The sequence below is a fragment of the Tripterygium wilfordii genome, chromosome 7 (assembly GCF_013401445.1).
Source record: "Tripterygium wilfordii isolate XIE 37 chromosome 7, ASM1340144v1, whole genome shotgun sequence".
NCBI lineage: Eukaryota > Viridiplantae > Streptophyta > Magnoliopsida > Celastrales > Celastraceae > Tripterygium > Tripterygium wilfordii.
Genome location: NC_052238.1, coordinates 3360232 through 3380835, shown reverse-complemented (window position 1 = coordinate 3380835; position 20604 = coordinate 3360232). Strand labels below are relative to the sequence as shown.

Below are 20604 nucleotides of genomic sequence, written 5' to 3'. Positions count from 1 at the left end.
CAATAATAATAAGATTTTACATGATTAAGATTGTGTGTTGGGTTAGGGCTTGGAAAAATTCAAACTTGTCTTCCTAAAAAATAATACCATCAGACTTGGTCAATGTTTTATATTATGTATAAAACTTCCCAACAAACTTTGAATTCCAATCATGTTCTGATGACTTTGGTCATTAATTGATTGTCCCCATTCACACTTAAGTAACTCTTAACTCAACTTTAGAGTGTGGACACATGTTGGTCTACGCAGTTGATAAAATTGTAACACGTGTTTACCTTTTTTTGAAATAAGGTCAAAGACCTTATTGTATTCATATACTCAACAAATTAGGTACGAGACATTGAGGTCCGTAGACACTCGAGTCCCGATAAAGATGAATTACAACTAAGAGGACTAAGAAAGAAAAGAAAAATGCACAAATACAAAATCGATTATCGTCAGACACCCCCAAACAACACTATATTCCACCGAATATCGTTGGAAATCGAACAATACCATGTGACATGACAACAGACTTCGTCGAATTAAACAATCAAACAAGAAAAGCAACACGAACAAAGCAAATCCTTGAGAACTCCTCAAAAATAAATCTGGAAGTAGATCAAGATCTGGATTCAAATCCAACTCCACCGAAATGATGACTATCCATACTTGATCTTAGAGTTTGGAACTCAGAACGTGCTTAAGGATCTCCGATCATACATTGTTCTTGAAGCAAAATCATATCCCAAACAAAATTATGGGGGAAAACCATGATCTACCTGTATTCCTTACTCAATAGTCAATAGAACACCAACAAACTAAAATTAAAAAAAAATAAAAAAAAGAGAAAATGGATTCTTGCATAATTTAGTAATATATATAAATAAAACCACATGAAATAGATATTTTTACACGTTTTAAAAAACTTACTTCACGAATATAATAATGTTTAATCCAGATGTGAATGTCTTATGAATGTATTCAAATTAGACTATTTGAATAATAGTTTAATTAGTGAATCTCCCAGAAAAAAAAAACTGCAGGAACTCATGAGATTTTAAGTTTGATCCAACTGACTCAGTCATCATGTAGAAGACTTATGTACCAAATTTAGACTCTGATAGAATGTCCAAAGGGTAAGTTTGTAAGGTTTATTATCGATTACTTACAAAAAATTCAAATTAAATAATTTAGTCAGAATTGAAAATGACTACGAAAGAAATAAAAGTTGAATTATGGTATACAAAATTAAATAATTGAGACATTATTAATAATTTGTCTTACATAAATGCCGTCTTCCGTTGGCTTGGCGGCTTCCACTGTAGCAGTAGACCTGTTCAGACGAGTCATATGGGTCCTTCATCACCCTGACGAACCATTTATAGTACGTGTGCAACCGTAGCGGTACCACGATGCAGGACCATTAAAGTAATGAAGAAGGACAAAGTCGCGAATTTTCCAAAGGACCAGAGGTTGACGAAGACAGATGAGTCAGCAAACCAATGTTGGTCAATCTTTCACTATCCCTTCCCTCATCTCATAGATAGCCGTTACTTAGATTAATTTTTTCCTCAATATATTTACCTAGATAAGATGGTGATTGATAAAACAAACTAGAGTAACAAGTTAGTCAGGTAATTCTTTTAGTTAGGCTATTAGGGAATTTGAGATTGTCCGTGAAAAACAATCATCAATTCAAACACTTTATGTCTAAGACTAAAAAACACACTGAATTAGCTTTGTCAAAATTTTGAATACTAGTTAGAGCTCTGCGTGATGTTGCTGGTGAGTGTTCTCAAATCCACGGGCTTTTATATATGAAGATTTCATTTGTATTTTGTAGGATCACAACTCAGAAGTATATCGGCTCTCCGTTGGGGTTCCATAGATAACCCAGAATTATGGGCGCCCCCGTCCAGGTCTAACAATTCCTTTCTTGGGGGGAAAAACATGTAGCTTGTTGGAATTGAAGCTAACTAGCTAAGCAATTAGAAGAAATTGAGAGGGATGAGAAGGAGGTGAGAAGGTTTGACCCAATTTATTTCAATAGATTTCAGAAATGGGTAAAGCTTTGAGAAAAAAATGGTAAAAACAATATGCTGTTTAGAAATTCCCTTCGTAATGTGAATTCCATATTATAAAATAGAGGAAGCATCAGAGAAGACGTGATACGGGACAAATTAAGGAAAGGTAGACGAACCTTTGCTCAAGGATCAAAATCTGATAACTTGTTTAGGTTGGCTTCCTTGCTTCCCAAGGGCCTTGTCCAATGCTGCATGAAAATTGTTAAAAGGGGCAAGCTCCATCCTGTAAAAAAGCACCTCAAGCCATAATCATCAAACTGATGGTACCAAGAAACGGTAAATGGCAATAAGTAAAGTTTGTGTGCGAAGAGAACATTACCCGTATCTCAACTTCCCTTCGCGTGCTAGGGACAGAAGAGAGTCTATCATGCTCCTGCACTCCTTTGCTTTATCTGGAGTCAGCCATCTCTGCAACCAGAATCCTCTCAAGGAAAGATCCTGTACAAGTGCTAGATGTCAGAAAAATACTCCGCAAAGACCTTGGTTTGTGAAGTCATGAGTTATTCATTCCCAACCACGACTCATACAACAACAAGACGACTCTTTATTACAAATTTTACAAAAATCATAAAACAAAAACGACTTGGAGCTCACCATGTGGACTCCTTCGTTACAACAATGATAAGCATCTAAAATTTTCTACGTAGACTAACATTACCTGTCTCCAATAAATAGGGACAAAAAAGAACTTTCTCTACTGCATGACATCAGAGATTTAAGACATAAATTTCTCCACTAACTGCACTAGTCAATAAATTACTGTTTAGAGCACTTGCAATGTGTTTTTGTGAGGAAGTAAGAGAGAACTAGAAGAAACGAAAAGGTTCAGAGAAGTTTGATCCCTTGTTTGGTTAGATTAGAATGATAAGGGAAATCAATTCCGCTCATTTGGTTAGAATGATAAGGGAAATCGATTCCGCTCGTTTGGTTAGAATGGTAAGGGAAATCTATGTCGCCCTTTCTTCCCTCCCACGAGATCTGAAACAATCCATAATTGGAATAATTTGCCAAAATGTCAGAATGCGATGATGGGCGCTTCTAAGTACCTAAAGCGAAAAAACATTCCTCAACTAGTTCAAATACCCAAGTGTGAAATGAGTGATTGAACACTAACTAGGAGTTAATTCATCTTCATGAAGCATTATTAACCCATTCTAAAGTGTTGTCAAAGGCACACAACTTCAGCGGCTAGGTATTCTGGCTATGCTAAGGCAAGCGAAGCCTAGAGCGTTCCTCAACTAGTTAAAATACCCGAGTGTGAAATGGGTGATTGAACACTATCTAGGAGTTAATTAATCTTCATGAAGCATTATTAACCCATTCTAATCTGTTGTCAAAGGCACACAACTTCAGCACTTGGGCATTCTGGCTACGCTAAGGCAAGCGAAGCCTAGAGCGGCTTGTGAGAGTCCAGGCACCTTCACCTAGGCACGAGCCTGGGAGCATTTTGGTTTGGAATGCTCTTTGGGCCATCTTTTAAAGACTCAAGTGCAATTTGGCCTATGTATACTACTTCAAAATCCAACTGATTTCGCATTGTGTTTAAAAGTTAAAAAAGCGTTGAAGTAATGAAGGATGAAGAAAAGCAATGAAAAAACAACACCGAATAAGATGTCGATGCAGTTGTTGTGGGTACTGATTTTTTATATTACCACATTCCAAATTTCTTCAAATCAAGAATTACTCAGGAATTCCATTAATTCCCCTGCCAATCTCATTATGACCGATTATAGTTTGAAATCACCACCTTAATCTTTCACTAAGCCTTTGAAATGTGGCTTACCTTGAAAATGAAGGATGAAGTTGATACAGTGATGGGTTTCTTGGACATTCCACCGTATGTTACCATAGTTCCTCCATTCCTATAAACATAGAATCTTTTAGCTTTGTGATAAAGAAGCAACTTCAATGTTGAGAAGAATCTCCAAGTCTCTCAATATATACCACTGCATGACATACCTCAAAAATTTGAGAACTAAAGAAGCAGCATCGCCACCAACACAGTTGAATCCCAAAGCAGGTTCAGGTATGTTAATCTAGCATATGAAGTAGCTCATGATAGCAACCAATCTTAGATTATTCCAAATGACCAAAAACCTGCCAACTTCATATATAGATTCAAATATTTAATTGAAACCATTGATGATGATACCAGGAGATCCTTGATATTCTTCACTTCCAACTGGCTCTCAGTAAATACTTCATCAGCGCCAAGTTCCCTTAAGATTCCCTTCACTTCATCTGACCCAACCCTGAAGCAAGTAGCATATACTGGTCAGGCGCAACAAAAATACTGAGTCAAAATGACATATTATGTCTGATATTGAAAGAGGAAATGAAAACAGACAAAAAATTGAGACTTACAATAGAGTCAGGCCCTACACCTTCCAAACTAAGAAATAGTTATCAATCACCGTAAGTACTCATTAAAATTAAAAGATGCGAAGTGGCCCACTTGGTGAACTAGAAAACATACTGACGATGTAAAAATACTGGTCGTTAACTTAATCCATATGCTAGCCAGAGGTAGAACATATGTCATTTGCCGAAAAGGAACATCAACCAATCACATGGTAAACAAACTGCCACCCTTTGGAAAACCATGATTTCATGAAAAAGGATAAGAAGTATTCACTAGGGATAGCAAATGAAAATGAAAGGGCACTCATCAAGCAGGCACATTCAATTCAAGGTTTTCATATGCAATTATTTCACATGCATCCCATCAACTCAGACCTCATATCTAAATATATAAACAAAGGAAATAAGGATGTCTTTTCTACAAGTAGACCCATGAAATGTGAACCACTTGGAATATCATTCGAATGTCACACAGTCATAATATCATCTGGAAGAACTTCACCTGACATTTCAGTTAATGACTCAATAAGTAGAAGACCAACCATCATTTCCATGGATTTGGTCTTCAGTTTCTATGTAATTTCATTCAGCTCTGAGTTTCAAGTTTTTAGTTAGGTCGCACCACAGTAACAACCCATGCAGATATACGCTGTTTCTTTTTTTAATTATCAAAATCCAAAAAATTCAAAGCATCAATAAAACTTACATATTAGCTTGAAAATTTGAACAAAAATTTTAATATATCACCTGTCCCTTATAATGTTGATGCTATGGATGCCACGAATTCTTGCAAGCTGGATGATACATTGCCCAACAATGCTTGTAGCCCCATTTTGGACTATAGAATCTCCTGTTCATACCCAATCCAATAAAGGAAAAGTTGGTGGCATAGGAAAAAAGGGAAAATACTAACATCAACATAGAGCAATACCTTTATTCAATGTGGTGAAATCTTCAAGCATTTTCAAAGCAGTCAAAGGATTAACAATAACTGTTGCAGCATATTCCATTGGAGTATCTTTATTGATTTTGTGCCAGACACTCTGATCTTTTACGATGTAAGACTGCCACGTCCCTAAACAGGAGAAAATTTATGATCGCATCTCGAAAGGTAAGACAAAAAAAAAATGGATCCTTCTTTTTCATCTCTAAGGCTTTGTTTGGCAAGCCATATAAGCCATCTGTATAGTATAATTTGATATTTAATGATCTTATAAGGTTTTTGAACATATTTTTAACAACTCTGTATATTATAACTATATGATTGGAGGTCTCATACACTGCAGAGCGTATAAAATAACACCACCTAATACCACCTAGGTGGTATTATTTAATACAAAATGGATAGTATAGCAAGTATTAAGCCATGGCTTGATACTACGTTGTGTTTTATACGCTACAACCTCTAATACAAGATTTATCCAAACATTGTATAGGTTTATATTATTCAAACAATTTATACAACGGATAAGTAAACTATACTACCCTATCCTATACAATACAACACACAGAGCCTAAGAGTCCATGAATTATGTAATACCTTTTCTTATTTAAGTTTTTTTTCCCCTTTCTGATTAAATGCCAGACAATCAACATGAGCAGCAAAATTATTAAATTCAGATAAATATGCCTCCATACTTGGACTGCATAAATAAGACATACTTAAAAGCAAACAAGATATCAATATGCAATTACTAAAGACATATAGAACGTGGAAGTCACAGAAAAAAGTACCAAAAGAAGGTGGAGATGGTATGACCCAATCCCCGCGCTCTAGGCCTTTAACAGCAGAGCCGACCAAGTGCACCTCTCCAACACCCTCATGTCCTCCAACTGCCGGCACTTGTGGCCTCACTGGGTAAACCCCTATTGGCACCACCAAAATAAACACAATGTTACGCTTAACCAATAAAAGCGATTAAATCAAGCTCAAACACAAAAACAAAAGGATGTAAGAAGATTTTAAGGAACTGCAAAGAAAGGAATGTAGAAACCTTCAATTCTATTGATATCAGAAGGATTAATAGGAGCAGCAAGCATTTTGACGCACACATCGTTCTCCTTCACTTCGACAGGTGGTAATTCAATCACTCTGCACAACGGATCATGGACGACTGACCATAAAACAAGACATATACTTAAAATTATATATATACATGGTGGACGGACCTAGTGACGGAGTCCGGCGGACCATGGCGCTCGTAGACAACGGCCTTAGACGGAGGCGACATGATGACGGAGAAAGCCCTAATGCTTTGGGCTTGGCCCCGACGAACATGGGGCTGCGTCAATTTGACAAGAAATGACGATGACGACGAGAAAGATCCATTGAGAGCTCTCATCGCTGTCGATTTCACTAGCGACATGCCTCTCCCGGTGCGTCGATTCGTAACTTCAGCTTCGTTTCCAGAAACTTTAGCTCAACGAGAAAAAACAAGAAAGTAGGAAACCCTCCAGAAAATTTTGCTTTCGCGCTCGGTGCTTGCGCTTCTACTCCACTCAATACGCACCGTTTTAAATCACAGTGAGTTCCAAAACTGAAACGGTGAAACCCTAATACGGGCTTGGTTAAGAGGCCTTTTAAGCCTCGATGTCCCAGCCCGCTTTGTTGACAAGACTTAGAACATGTCCAACAGATCCCTTAAAATGGAGTAAAAATTATTTTGAGGGATCATTTTATAGAGACACTCCATCCAACAATCCCTCAAATTAAAAAAAATCTCAAAATTTTCCCCAAAATTGGAGAGATTCCAACCTCCCAAACCATTATTTTATTATTTTCTCTTTCCTCTTTCCTCTCTCATCTTCTCTTTCTTCTCTAATAAAATAATTAAAATCAAAATATTTTAATAATAATAATATATTTGATGTGATGTTAGAATAGGATGTAGTTGGAGTGGTGTTAAAATAATGATCCTGTAAAATAGTTTTTTGATTAAAATGTGGGAGAGGGTGTCCTAAAATGATGTTTTGGGTTGGACTTGATCTTATTTCGGCTGGCCTTACGGGTTCGACCTCTGAAGGCTCTCACTATCACTTATAATTTCTCCAATGCCAAACCTTCAAATCAATACTCGTCTAACAATGGATATTTAGAAGAGAAAGCAGAATTCAAAGAATTTATTTGACTGAAAACAACAATAATTTCCCTGTTATAGAACTTGTCAGACTCGGGCATGCTTTTGAAAGATTGATTAGAAATAAAAATCAAACCAACAATATGAACAGAAAACTGTGGAAGTGGGAAACTATCATCCTCTGAATTTTGCTGGCAAGGTGCTTGCTCGTGCAAGTGTGCTGGGCTTGATCTTTTTGTCTTCTTCGAGCGAGATGATCCCGACATGAGATGGATCTTCCAACAACATCTTCGCAACCAAGTACCCTGCAGCTGTCCATGTCTGCAACTTCCTTGACTGTTTTCCAATGTAACGACCATCCTTGCCGTCGTAGTACTCTGGCCAACTGTCCTTGGAAAGTCTCTGTTCAGCTAGCTCTAGAGCCCTCCTTGCAATCTGGGGTCTTCCAGTTTTAATGCAGGCAGCAGTAAGCCAGCTCAAAAGAACTGCAAGTATTAAGAACAAAATCTTAAATAGAAAATGCCAGTCAACTGCTGAAGAGATAGGTTGAAGGATATCTTAATCAGTACCAAGTTTGTTGGCATGAAGATCAATTATTGGCAGGTTATAAAGAAAGAAAAAATTCAAGCTGGTTTTACCTGGCCAAGAGCCACCATTGTGATAGCTCCATCTTGTGTTTTTGGGGTCACAACCAGTTATGATCCTCCACTCATGAGACTCCAAAGCTGGATATGAAATCTTCAAAGGCATTTCACCAACAAGATCCTCCCATCTCTCTTCAATAAGATCCATTATAGCCATGGCTTGGCTTTGAGTTGCTAGTGAGGACAATATTGCGACGCAATTGCCCAAAACAAACCACCTGAAGTCCATTAGAGCTGGACCAACATTCCCAATGAAGTATCCTCCTTTCATTGGCATGAAGTCAAGCACCCACTCTGGAATTGATTCGGGTATAACGTTGAACTTGTTAAGAGCGGTATGAGAGTATTCCTCTGTCTTAAACCGGTAAATATTGTTTAACTGCTGAAAGTCAAGCCAAAAGTAACTGCGCATGTGGTAGGTTAATGCAGGCAACCGCTTTTCAATCATCATTATGAACTCCTTCCCATCACCTTCATCTCGTAGCAGTTGCAAAGCACACCTTAGAGCCATGAAAAACAATGCCTGGATCTCAATAGGGTAACCATATACACCCTGTTGCATAAAAAAGTAGAAACAATCATTGAAAAAATGAATGTTTTACATAGCTGGGGAGTTTCGAGGGCAGCAGTAGCATGAGAATGTAAAGGAACATAGCAAACTATGAAGTTAATCCAAGTAGAGTGTAATTATATGCACAAACACATTACCATTCTGCGATCAATCATGCAGCAGCCATCAGCACAAAGAAGGGTTGGAAATGTATCGAATCCCTCCGAGAGGCACAAAGATAAGATGAGTTTCATTCCTCGTTGGCATTCGGGCATATGAGCTAAAGAATAATCACCAGTAGATTTCGTGTAAGCACGTAGCAAAATTATCCACCAAAACCCAGAATCAACTGGAGCCACCCTTCCAATTGCAGCTTCTCCAAAATCAGCAATCAATGTATCACATTTTCTAACAGGATCCTGCAGAACCTTAAAGCTTGCAGGCATAACTCCTTTTCCAAGTGTGAAACAATCAACACTTTTCACCTTTGACTGGAGTTGAACGGTCCTCAACAAGAAGTTCTTAACAATATCTGGCTCATCATTCATCAAATATGCCAGAGCACTGGGAACAAAATCCCTAACGAAAACCTATGTAAATGCAAGCAAATATATTGAAATCTTAATAATCAATAATACTCAGAATAAACAACAGGTTAAACAATAAAACAAACACAATGACCCTTCCTGAAGAACAAATTCTCTTTTGTCCAGACAATTATTAACTAGCATTTGAAAAGAGGAGGGGGAAACAAGCACTTCATGGGGACATCCATTTTCATGAAAAGAAGATGGGGACGCAAGAATGCATCAACCTTACATGTCTCAAGTTTCCACGTTTTAGTTCCTGATGATAAAAATTCGACATATAAATGACTAAATATCATATTGAAACTGCACTAATACCTGATCATAGTTCAATGCATCTGATGAGGAATCAACCGCGGCCATGGTACCAACAGGTTCTCCTTTAAAGTAAACAACAGACTGATTCAATTGATCCCATGCATCAGCAACTATTGAAGCCCGATCAAAACAATTTTGTCCAAAACGTGGAGTGCTCTTATCAGACTTTTGGGTTGGTGACCATGCAATATCATACAATTCTGCCAATTTTGCGCAATCAAGAGAATGTGTCCGAGTAGGTCCATGAGAACCATCATCCTCACGTGCAGCTCGACCTTCATTACTAATCCTTGAGATGCTACTTAGAATCTCCCTCAGATCGTCTTCCATTTCCTATTTAACAAAATTAACTGTAGTATTACTTTTCCAATTAATGCCTCATGATAATCAACATAAGTACGAAAAACCATTATCATTTATCTTGCTACAGAAGTCAGTGAGTAAAACTCGACAAGAGCAAGGAAGACACAAAAATCTACTTTTACATTTATATCATCTGCTAGCAAATTAGATAGTTTATGCAAAGCACATTCGATCAATTTCATTGATAAAAACAAAATCTGAAAGAGAAGACTCACAGACACCTGGAAATCAATCTTTCCCTTACTTTCAGCACTTCAAATCCCCTATTAGAACTTGTAGTCCCACTATCGTGAACATCTATGCGCAAATCGATCAACGTCTCTCTGACGATCACTACAATGTTTATGGACATCTACTTGAAATTGCAAATGATATTGTACAAAATATATAGACTAGAGAATCAAAATCAACCCGTTCTACTTGGCAAAACAAGTGTCTGGCTAGTGACTACTGAGCGCTTTCAATTTCTCCCTCCATATCTAAAGAAGGTACAATTTAATTTTCTGCAACTCTTAGAGCAGAATACTTCACATATACAATAATGCAAATCAAATTACAGTGATTATCTAAAGGAGAACTTCAAAATGCCAATGAGAGTCTGTGATTGTAATGCAACTTCCGTGTCGCGTCAGTGAACTATAGTTCGACTGAGAATAGAGTAAAGATGAGAGCAATTACCTTCAAAGAGCAGTCACCAAGAGCAACGAAGAGACGAAGAATCCTTTTGCATTCCGATTGGTATTTCTTGTTTGGATGCAGAGAAAAAATGGCGCCCCATGAGATTCTCAGGGATCACAATCGTCTCCATGAGAATCGGACGCGTCGGTGCTGCATTTACGTATGCAACTGCCTTGTTACTTATTAGACTCCAATTTCTTGTGAATGAATTAATTTTGTGTTTCCTAAAATTAATTATGTAAATGCCAATTCTGTTTTCCAGAGTCCGTATTTTGAAATTCATATATACCTGATGAAAATAAGAGAAAAATATATTTTAAAATTCTCAGAAAAGTCGTGAATTCGATTCTCACTCAATATCCGTGTAATCACATGGTCCATGCGCTCAGTTTTAACCAAAATTATTTTATCGTCAAATAATAAACTTTTGTATGTGCATGCCATCCTACAATACTAGTTTAGACACATATTAAATGTCTGAAAAGAAATTTATATGATGTTTTATCGGTTAAAAAACAATTGATAATTTCGTCAATTAGCTTACTTATACCCGATTACCTTCAAGAAGATCATCATATGTTAAGAACTATATAATAATAACATTGTAATATACTTGTTTCAAAAAAAAAAAAAGTTTCTAGAAAAATTGGCACGTTGTCTTCCTCTTTTTCTTGCTATTGTAATTTGTACATTACAATTTTTTACGCCTACACGCAAGGTGATTGAATTGAGTTGAATATGAATGAATTATTTTCGGGAAGCTATAAAGTTGAATGATTGGCATATGTGTACTCAAGATTCAATTTCTCCCACAAACGTAATTATTTGTGGTATTTAAAAAAAAAATCAATGGTTGACCGCATTATAACACTCACTCACAAGCCACAACACTCTATTTACTTTTTTTAGAAAAACAATTTTTAAAATTAAAATCTGAAAATACACTTGATGTCATTTTCGTCCTTAAATTATCTTTGCTCCCAATTTCATCATTCAATTATGTGAAAGTACCTATGTGAAAAAGTGGCCGGAAAAATCATAGGTGGCATATTGAAGAAATTTATGTGACAAAATTTGACAAATTTCAACGTTATGTCCTTAAACTATAAAAGTGTTCATGGATGAAAATGAAACCACGTGTATAGTTGAGAGACAAAAAGTTTTGAGTCTATCCAATGTGTATTCCATTATGTACAAATTATGCTAAGTGGGTTGCCACATAAGATTTTTCCGACATCAGAATATTTTGAGGGATGATTGGGGGTACTCTCCTATAGTTGAGGGATGAAATTAAGAAGAAAACTAGTTTACGGACACAAATGAAATCATATGTGTAATTGAGGTACGAAAAAGTTATATTTAATCAAAAATATTTTCCTACTTTCAGACGCTAATATCACCGAAGTACCGAAGTAGCACGGAGCCACGGACTACCACGCAACCCTCTAAATCCGTCTGGTGCTTATTTCCAGTCCTCGGTGGCTGCCCTAACTGGGATTTGAACCGGAATTCTGATCGTTTTCTCGTAGCTTCGTCACTTCCGGTGCATGTGCGGCGAACTCAAATCGGTTTCACGAAGAAGAATTTCTATTGCAATCCACGCGAGTAATGGGTTCAGGTGGGGTTTGTATTGCAGTCTCAGTCTCAAGTATTCTACTGACAGCAAGTGATACTACATATCTACGCTTGTGTGATTAGGGTTTTTGGAAAATCAACCGTTCAACATTATTGCTCGGTTTTTTTTTTTGTGCCTTTTTTTTTGTTGTATATTTGGGTATTTTTAGCGAGAGCATGCTTACGTTCATTCCTGGAATTCACAGATGCCGACATGGAGGATTATGGCTTCGAGTATTCAGACGAGGAGCCTGAGGAACAGGATGTTGACATCGAGAATCAATATTACAACTCCAAAGGTATTTTTCATTATTTTTACTTGTTTAACAGTTTTCCTGATGAGGAGAGGGGTAATTTAATGGACATTCTTGAAAGATAAAGTGTGGTTGACAGTCTAGATTGACCCGTTATTTGAAATATTTAGTAGGCACTAAAAGGTTTATGGTAGAGATTCTATCCATGGAGGAAATTTCGTGGGATGAATTTTATTTGGCTAGTGAACTTTGAGGGGACTTATTCTGTCAATTTTGCATGATCAAGTTCTTCCATATGATTTAGAGGTTCTGTTACAGAATCTTACGACTTGTGTATGTATCTGTTCCTTCCTTTTGAAAATAGTGGCGTTATTTTTCCTGGGACTTAGCTCTGATGATTATAAGAAATTCAAGTGTTGGGAGAGACCTAAAAACCCAAATCCGGTGAGCACTACACTTCTTGAAGTATTTCTTTATTTAATGGATGGTTATAGAGTATGGATGGCCATGGGCTTGTAGATTGCTGATTCATTACAGCAAATAGCATTTTCTCTATATTCTGCTCCTACAAACCGAGAAAACATCTTAACGGCTAAATATGTCATTTGTGTGACAACTGACAAGAGCTCTACTTGATCTTATGTTATGGCATGCTTTTTGTTTCATAATATTTGTTGGAGGACATTGTCAAATGCTACCATCACATAACTGGTGCCACTGAATCCTCTTCGGAGATATGATCTGAGACACCAAAATTTTGTTTCCTGAAATGTCAAAGAGGATCATAGTCAGTTTTAGGTTTATTTTCATTGTAAGTTTGCAGGTAAATTATGGTTTATGAAGTGTGGTTGGATTTCTTGATAAATAACATCCTTCAGTTCTTGAAGGCTGGGTACCTTGTCACTATAACACAATGCGAGAATATGGCCTAAATTTTCTTGGTTGTTTGAGAACTTGTCAATTTTAGAAGCATTTGGTTGGAGTGTGGCTAAATTAAGCCTGTTTGAAGCTTACGTCTATGAAAAAGAAGGAAAACTTGAATTTGACTTAGTGATTGAGGCAATGAGGAACAGTCTTATGAAGGCATTTCTGAACCTGGTTTATAGTGCCTTCCTCTCTTAGTCTTTTACCAAGTTTATTGGGTTTTATCTTTTCTTTCGGTTTAATTTACTTATTGATGTTTCTGGATAGACTGTTTTTTGGACGACTCTAGCCATTTACAGCTATTTTGCACTGCAAGAGGGATGTTTTCCTTTAAGTAGAAGATAAGCTACACATGAAATATGATTTCAATTGTAACAGGCTAATAGCTACCATCTAGGCTTTTATTGGTGTTATTCTTCTCTCTCTCCTCTCTCATGCTGGATGTTGCTAGCTGCATCATTTGTTGTATGTTTTACTAATGTGCCCCCCTTCCTCCCCAACCCCCCAAACCTGGGAACGAAAAAAGGTTTGGTTGAAACAGATCCAGAAGGAGCACTTGCAGGCTTTGCTGAAGTGGTTACCATGGAACCTGAGAAGGCAGAGTGGTGAGTTCTCTAGAATTTTGATACTTATTGGAACAGGATAAGAAATCCTATTTCTGTGGAATTTTGTTAAACTTTCAAGAATATTGGTCTTTTCCGAATGTTTTGAACATATTGTCTTCACTATGGTTTGTAGAGTGTCAATGTCTACAACCTTGATGGGGTACTCCACTCCCTTTCATTTTGAACTGAATCATTCCATTCCTGACTAAATTGCACAGCTGAACTAAAGAATGACCTTTGACTCAGGAATTGACCATCTCATTTTCTGTCAAATGCCATACCATTTGAGAAGGAATAATGCTTCTTTCCAAGTATAAACTTACTGAATTAAGAAATAGGGATGCAGCCATCTAACTATGATCGAGTCCTAAGTCAAAGGCCATACCGAAGGGGTAAGTAGGGATGGAACAGAATGCTCTGCTCCATTGTGCATATCAAACTTAGCATTAGCTATCATTTTATGTCTGTAACTACCCTTCCAATAGTTGACTTCCAATTCTATTAATTACCTTGAATTTGTTTTGTGCGTATGTTTATGCAACAGTATACGGTTCTTGTTGCAGGGGGTTCAAAGCACTAAAGCAAACTGTCAAAATCTATTATCGTTTAGGGAAGTACACAGAAATGATGGATGCTTACAGGGATATGTTAACATACATCAAATCAGCAGTGACGCGAAATTACAGTGAGAAATGCATAAATAATATTATGGATTTTGTTTCTGGGTCAGCTAGTCAGAACTTTGGCCTTTTGCAAGAATTTTACCAGACTACTCTAAAGGCCCTGGAGGATGCAAAGAATGAGGTCAGAAGTCTATCCTCTCTTTTTTCATCATAACTGTGCCTTTTAGGTCAAGATGTGATATAGTGCTCCCTTTCATGTAGAGACTTTGGTTCAAAACAAATCTTAAGCTATGCAAGATTTGGTTTGATATGGGTGAATATGGGCGAATGAGTAAGGTATCTTTTCTCAACACATTTTGTGTCCCATTTTACTGCAGTTATGTGGATTTCTCGTCACTTATGAGATGCATATCATGCACAATTAGATTCTAAAGGAACTCCATAAATCTTGTCAAAGAGAAGACGGTACTGACGACCAAAAGAAAGGAAGTCAACTTCTGGAGGTATATGCAATTGAGATTCAAATGTATACGGAAACTAAAAACAACAAAAAGCTCAAGGTATTTCCCATATTTTCATCCGGTATTTCCTTTATATGGTGGTTGCTTTATATCTTCAATTCATTTTTAGGGTTGGTAGTTTATCATATGCCAATGTTATGCCTGTTTCACTTCCTTTATTTTACCAATTAGTCAACACGATTGAGCTGCATTGACATTATGGATTTCTTGCAGCAATTATACCAACAGGCACTTGCAATTAAATCAGCAATACCCCATCCAAGGATAATGGGAATAATTCGAGAATGTGGTGGGAAGATGCATATGGCAGAGCGTCAGTGGGCTGAAGCTGCAACAGATTTTTTTGAAGCCTTTAAGAATTATGATGAAGCTGGAAATCAACGGCGCATACAATGCCTGAAGTATGCTTATTGTCTCCCGTATCTTCTTTTTCTTAGAACTTTTACTTCAGCTTATACCCACCTCAGCTGCATTTTCAATGGGCAAAGATATTGTAACATCATTGCATATGGTGTAACCAGAAAGGCTTTTGGAAAATAAAATAAAGCAGTAGGTTGTGGTAATGTGGTTTACTTAGGCTGGAGGAGTAAAACTGGACTGGTAAATTAGAATTAAATGGAGCAGTGTTCCAGAACAATAAAGGAAGGAACATTCTTTGGACAAAGTCTGATGCATGTTGTATGTTAAAATATGTGTAATGGGCCTACGCTTCGTTAAGTCTCACTGTTGAAGCCCTGTATTCCAATGATTTTATTGATTTGCAAGGTCATGTTATATTACCATTTCCAAGTACCACACACTGGTGGATTGAGATAGAAATCTAGTATGTTAATGTATTTGTGTATTTTCTTTCCTCTAAATCCGTGTAAGCATTTCTAAGTTTTAACCATGTTCTTCAATGATCTCACCACCCAGAATGTCCCAATTCACAGGTATCTGGTTCTTGCCAATATGCTAATGGAATCTGAAGTTAATCCATTTGATGGTCAAGAAGCCAAGCCGTAAGTCTTTACTAAGCTTATAAAATCAGCATTTTGTTTTTCATCCCTCTATCTAATTGTTGCGCTGCAGATACAAAAATGATCCTGAGATTTTGGCAATGACAAATCTCATAGCAGCATATCAACGTAATGAGATTTTGGAGTTTGAAAAAATTCTTAAGGTACTCTAAAACTTACTGATGTCACTTGCATTTTTCTTTCTTCACTCCCCATTTGCGTTCTTCTGGAAATTTATTTATTTTCTGATATACCATCTGATTATTGGTGGGTATTCTAGAGTAACCGCAGGACAATAATGGATGACCCATTCATCAGAAATTATATTGAAGATCTGTTGAAAAATGTCAGAACCCAGGTGCTGCTTAAGCTTATCAAACCTTACACTAGAATCCGGATTCCTTTCATATCAAAGGTGAATACAAAAATTTCGTGCTACATACATGAACTGCTTCAATTTTATTGTTGTACTGCTGAAACTATTATTATCTTTTTTGTACACAAAAAGATTTAGGCTACGAAGAAAGGGTAGATGGTTTATTTATATTTGTATAACTTGGTGACAATTTTCTTCTTTGTATGAACTTACTAAATTTGGTTGGTATTCAGGAACTCAATGTGCCAGAAAAGGATGTTGAGCAGCTGTTGGTTTCATTGATTTTGGACAATCGCATTGATGGCCACATTGATCAAGTGAACAGGCTTTTAGAACGCGGTGACAGGTTTCCATTTCTTGTCTTTTCATGTTTGCATCCTCAATCACACCTTCGTGGCAGCTGAACAATTGTATATGGTTGTAATACATTAGTATATTGCTGATACTATCATTGATGTAAAATGTCATGCAGGTCAAAGGGAATGAAGAAGTACACTGCCATAGATAAATGGAACACTCAACTTAGGTCTCTTTATCAGACTGTCAGCAATCGCGTGTACTGAAACCATTGGCTGGTAACATGGTTTTCCTCTCAGAGGGCCAAGGGAACGGTTCTCTTTGCCCAGGTACATGGCCACAACATAGTATAAACTGCAAAGTAGATGTGCTTGGTTTTATTCATTGGAGAATGTCAGTTCGGAAATTTCTTGTTCATCGAGTTACGAGTAAGTTTGAGGATATAAATGTGTTCGGAACACGACAGAATTTTGGTACTGCAAAATTCGGGACTTGTTGATAGCACAGATGGGAAAACATGCTTCCTGGTTTTCGTTTGGTTTATCTTATTGCTGCTGTTTTGGTTGAAGTATTGAGTTGGTTGTCAAGGTGAAAATGGTTGTGTCGCCGGGCTGAGACCCTTTAAGAGGTCAGTTTGATAATAGCGGATACATGATTTCAGCATTGCCTTTTGTAATCACGAATGATATATATACGGCGATTAATAACGTCAACCAATAATGACGTTACTGCACAAGACACACCAATGTTTCAAAAGCAGATCAGTCTTAATGCAATATATTCACTGGTTAAAGAAAATCTTTTAAATATACCATCTCTTGAAGAAAATATTTTATTGATATTGAAATCTAAAAATCAATTGCAATAAAGAATCATAAAATCAAACAATAAAATCAGAAATTAATCTCCCCATTTACGTACTGACCATTTATTTGACATAACTAATCAGTTACACAACCTTTTGTAACCGAAACAGAACTTCAAATTTTTTTTCTCGCAACTGGTTGGAACTCTGAAATCTACGAGGCCCTTTTTTCCTTTTGGCACCATTTTCAGCGAAACTTCATTGGTGCTTTTTCTGTGGTGGTTTTAGAGGTGGGTTTCTTTTTATTTGATTTATTTTTGAGATTTTGAGCTCTTTTTTTTTTCCTGAAATGTCTCCACAAGATCAAATCTTGCTTACTGTATAACACTTTCAAATGTAATTCCATGCAGTTTCTTCTGCAAAGATCAATGCCGCCAAAGCAAAACCCACAAATGCCTTCAGCAGACTACTCTCTCAAGAAGACATTCCCAAATATTGGAGGCGGAAGAGTGTTAAACAATGACAATCTCACAACAGCATTTGATCTTGTGGAGAAAATGCACATTGTCTATGTAAGAGTGGTTAGAGCTAAAGGCTTGCCAGGTATCAATGCTGATGGCACTTGTGATCCTTTTGTGGAAGTAAAGATTGGGAACTACAAGGGAACGACAAACTACGTTGAGAAGAATCCTAACCCTGAATGGAACCAAGTATTTGCTTTTTCAAAAGATCACATTCATGCTACAATGGGGGAGATTTTAGTGAGGAATAAGGAGTTTGTGAATGATGAAGAAATACTTGGCAGAGTTTTGTTTTATGTAAGTGAGGTGCCTAGCAGAGTACCACCAGATAGTTCACTGGCACCAGAATGGCACCGATTAGAGGGTCGAAATGGGCTTCGTGTTCAAGGAGAGTTGATGTTGGCTATTTGGATGGGGAATCAAGCAGACGAGGCATTTCCTGATGCTTGGCATTCTGATGTTCTAGCAATCAGCGGTGAGCATATTGCAAATACTCGCTCCAAGGTATATCTTTCACCTAGACTTTGGTATCTGAGAGTTAATGTGATTGAAGCTCAAGATTTGGTGCTTAGAGATCAGAACCGAAGACCTGAAGCTTATGTTAAGGGAATTCTTGGAACAATTGTGTTGAGGAGTAGAGTATCACCAAAGAAGAGTGTGAATCCAACTTGGAATGAGGACTTAATTTTCGTTGTAGCCGAGCCATTTGACGAGCCTTTGATTTTGAGTGTGGAAGACAAATTGGGTGCTGATAAGGATGAGTGTTTAGGCAGGTGTGTTGTTCCTTTACAAATGGTGGAGAACAGAGATAAGCCTATACCGGTGAGTCATAGATGGTATGGTCTTGAGAAGACTGTCGTTAATGGTGAAGAAACAAAGGTAGTTAGGCTTAATAGTAGGCTTCATTTGAGGGTCTCTTTTGATGGTGGGTATCATGTGTTTGATGAATCGACTCACTACAATAGTGATTTGAGGGCAGCGTCTAAGCTGTTATGGACTCCTCCAATAGGAGTACTAGAGCTGGGGATCTTGAATGCGGAAGGATTGCAGCCTACGAAGAACAAGGATGGCCGTGGAACTGTTGATGCTTATTGTGTTGCCAAATATGGGCAGAAGTGGGTGAGAACAAGGACAATTGTTGATAGTTTTGCTCCAAAATGGAATGAGCAGTATACATGGGAGGTTTATGATCCTTGTACTGTCATTACTATCGGAGTTTTCGAGAACTGTCATATAAAAGGAGATGGAGGTGTCGTAGCAAAGGACCCGCGAATTGGGAAGGTGAGGATTCGGCTATCAACACTAAAAACTGATAGAATATATACACATTCTTATCCATTATTGGTGTTACAAAACACTGGGGTGAAGAAGATGGGAGAGATTCAATTGGCTGTAAGGTTTACTTGCACTTCTTTGCTTAATATGTTGCAGACTTATACAGAGCCTCTACTGCCTAAAATGCATTATCTCCACCCACTCACAGTGTATCAGCTTGACAGTTTAAGGCATCAAGCTACTTATACTATCTCAATGAGATTAGGCCGTGCTGAGCCTCCTTTAAGGAAAGAAGTTGTGGAGTATATGCTTGATGTTGGTGTGAATATGTGGAGCTTACGAAGAGGGAGAGCAAATTTTGCAAGGATCATACGTCTGTTCAATGTTTTCTTTATGTTCCATCGATGGTTCAATGAGATATGCAAGTGGAAGAATGCAACAAAAACAATTGCGACGCACTTTCTTTTGATGGTTCTGGTTTTCTTTCCGTGCCTGATATTGCCCACATTTTTTCTTAGCCTCTTTACGGTTGGTATTTGGAACTATAGAAAGAGGCCTAGATATCCTCCTCACATGGATACCCAATTTTCCTACGCTGATACCGCGCAAAACGATGAATTGGATGAAGAGTTTGATACATTTCCATCTTCTAAAGGAGGTGAAGTGTTGAAGGCAAGATATGATAGATTGAGAAGCATTGCAGGGAGAATGCAAACAGTGCTGGGTGACTTAGCAACTCAAGGTGAAAGGGTGCAGTCTCTATTAACCTGGAGAGACCCAAGAGCTACATTTATGTTTGTGATTTTCTGTTTGATTGCTGCGATATTGATCTATGTCATTCCTTTTCGAATGATGATCATTTTCGTAGTTTTTTATACATTGAGGCATCCGAAATTCCGAATTGATATTCCTGCTGTGCCACAGAATTTTCTTAGGAGGCTACCTGCTAAGACAGATAGCTTGCTGTGATTGTCATGTTTCAGTGGAGATTTATTGAATAAAAAGGAGGATTCTGTTCATTTGTTTAATAATATTTTTCTTTTGTTGGCGATAAAGGTCTGCTGTTTATTTATTTATTTTCTTTCTTTCTTTAGAAAAGTAAAAATGGTCCCGACAGTATACTGTATAGAATTAATGTGAGATGGGC

General features: G+C 37.4%; 4 protein-coding genes across 7 annotated transcripts; 2 read left to right on the top strand and 2 right to left on the bottom strand.

Annotated features, from left to right (window-relative positions):
* Window positions 1–276: 276 nt before the first annotated feature.
* LOC120003034 (enoyl-[acyl-carrier-protein] reductase, mitochondrial) lies at window positions 277–6932 on the bottom strand. Of its 2 annotated transcripts, XM_038851928.1 has the most exons (11): window positions 6597–6932; window positions 6422–6519; window positions 6162–6293; window positions 5359–5502; window positions 5175–5277; window positions 4219–4318; window positions 4026–4102; window positions 3850–3928; window positions 2386–2504; window positions 2183–2289; window positions 277–761 (listed from the first exon to the last, which is right to left on the bottom strand). In XM_038851928.1, exons 1-10 carry the CDS (start codon window positions 6791–6793, stop codon window positions 2196–2198), a joined length of 1143 nt encoding a protein of 380 aa, XP_038707856.1. In that variant the 5' UTR covers window positions 6794–6932; the 3' UTR covers window positions 277–761; window positions 2183–2195. The 2 variants fall into 2 exon arrangements, with proteins under 2 accessions (XP_038707856.1, XP_038707855.1); XM_038851927.1 differs by lacking the exon at window positions 277–761 and having other exon boundaries at window positions 2010–2289.
* Window positions 6933–7551: 619 nt separating this feature from the next.
* LOC120003033 (probable alkaline/neutral invertase F) lies at window positions 7552–10778 on the bottom strand. Its single transcript, XM_038851926.1, has 5 exons — window positions 10645–10778; window positions 9604–9936; window positions 8857–9288; window positions 8143–8701; window positions 7552–7989 (listed from the first exon to the last, which is right to left on the bottom strand). The coding sequence occupies exons 2-5, from the start codon at window positions 9931–9933 to the stop codon at window positions 7679–7681; spliced, it is 1632 nt and encodes a 543-aa protein (XP_038707854.1). The 5' UTR covers window positions 9934–9936; window positions 10645–10778; the 3' UTR covers window positions 7552–7678.
* A 1271-nt stretch (window positions 10779–12049) lies between these two features.
* Window positions 12050–17594, top strand: LOC120002806 (COP9 signalosome complex subunit 2). Of its 2 annotated transcripts, XM_038851638.1 has the most exons (13): window positions 12050–12262; window positions 12465–12557; window positions 12877–12956; window positions 13963–14041; window positions 14605–14845; window positions 14926–15000; window positions 15090–15224; window positions 15399–15586; window positions 16118–16186; window positions 16257–16347; window positions 16464–16598; window positions 16793–16905; window positions 17032–17594. In XM_038851638.1, the coding sequence occupies exons 4-13, from the start codon at window positions 14019–14021 to the stop codon at window positions 17120–17122; spliced, it is 1161 nt and encodes a 386-aa protein (XP_038707566.1). In that variant the 5' UTR covers window positions 12050–12262; window positions 12465–12557; window positions 12877–12956; window positions 13963–14018; the 3' UTR covers window positions 17123–17594. The 2 variants fall into 2 exon arrangements, with proteins under 2 accessions (XP_038707566.1, XP_038707565.1); XM_038851637.1 differs by lacking the exon at window positions 12877–12956.
* On the top strand, window positions 17349–20476 carry LOC120002805 (FT-interacting protein 3-like). Of its 2 annotated transcripts, XM_038851635.1 has the most exons (3): window positions 17359–17484; window positions 17833–17951; window positions 18072–20476. In XM_038851635.1, the coding sequence occupies exon 3, from the start codon at window positions 18090–18092 to the stop codon at window positions 20424–20426; it is 2337 nt and encodes a 778-aa protein (XP_038707563.1). In that variant the 5' UTR covers window positions 17359–17484; window positions 17833–17951; window positions 18072–18089; the 3' UTR covers window positions 20427–20476. The 2 variants fall into 2 exon arrangements, with proteins under 2 accessions (XP_038707564.1, XP_038707563.1); XM_038851636.1 differs by lacking the exon at window positions 17833–17951 and having other exon boundaries at window positions 17349–17484.
* Window positions 20477–20604: the final 128 nt, after the last annotated feature.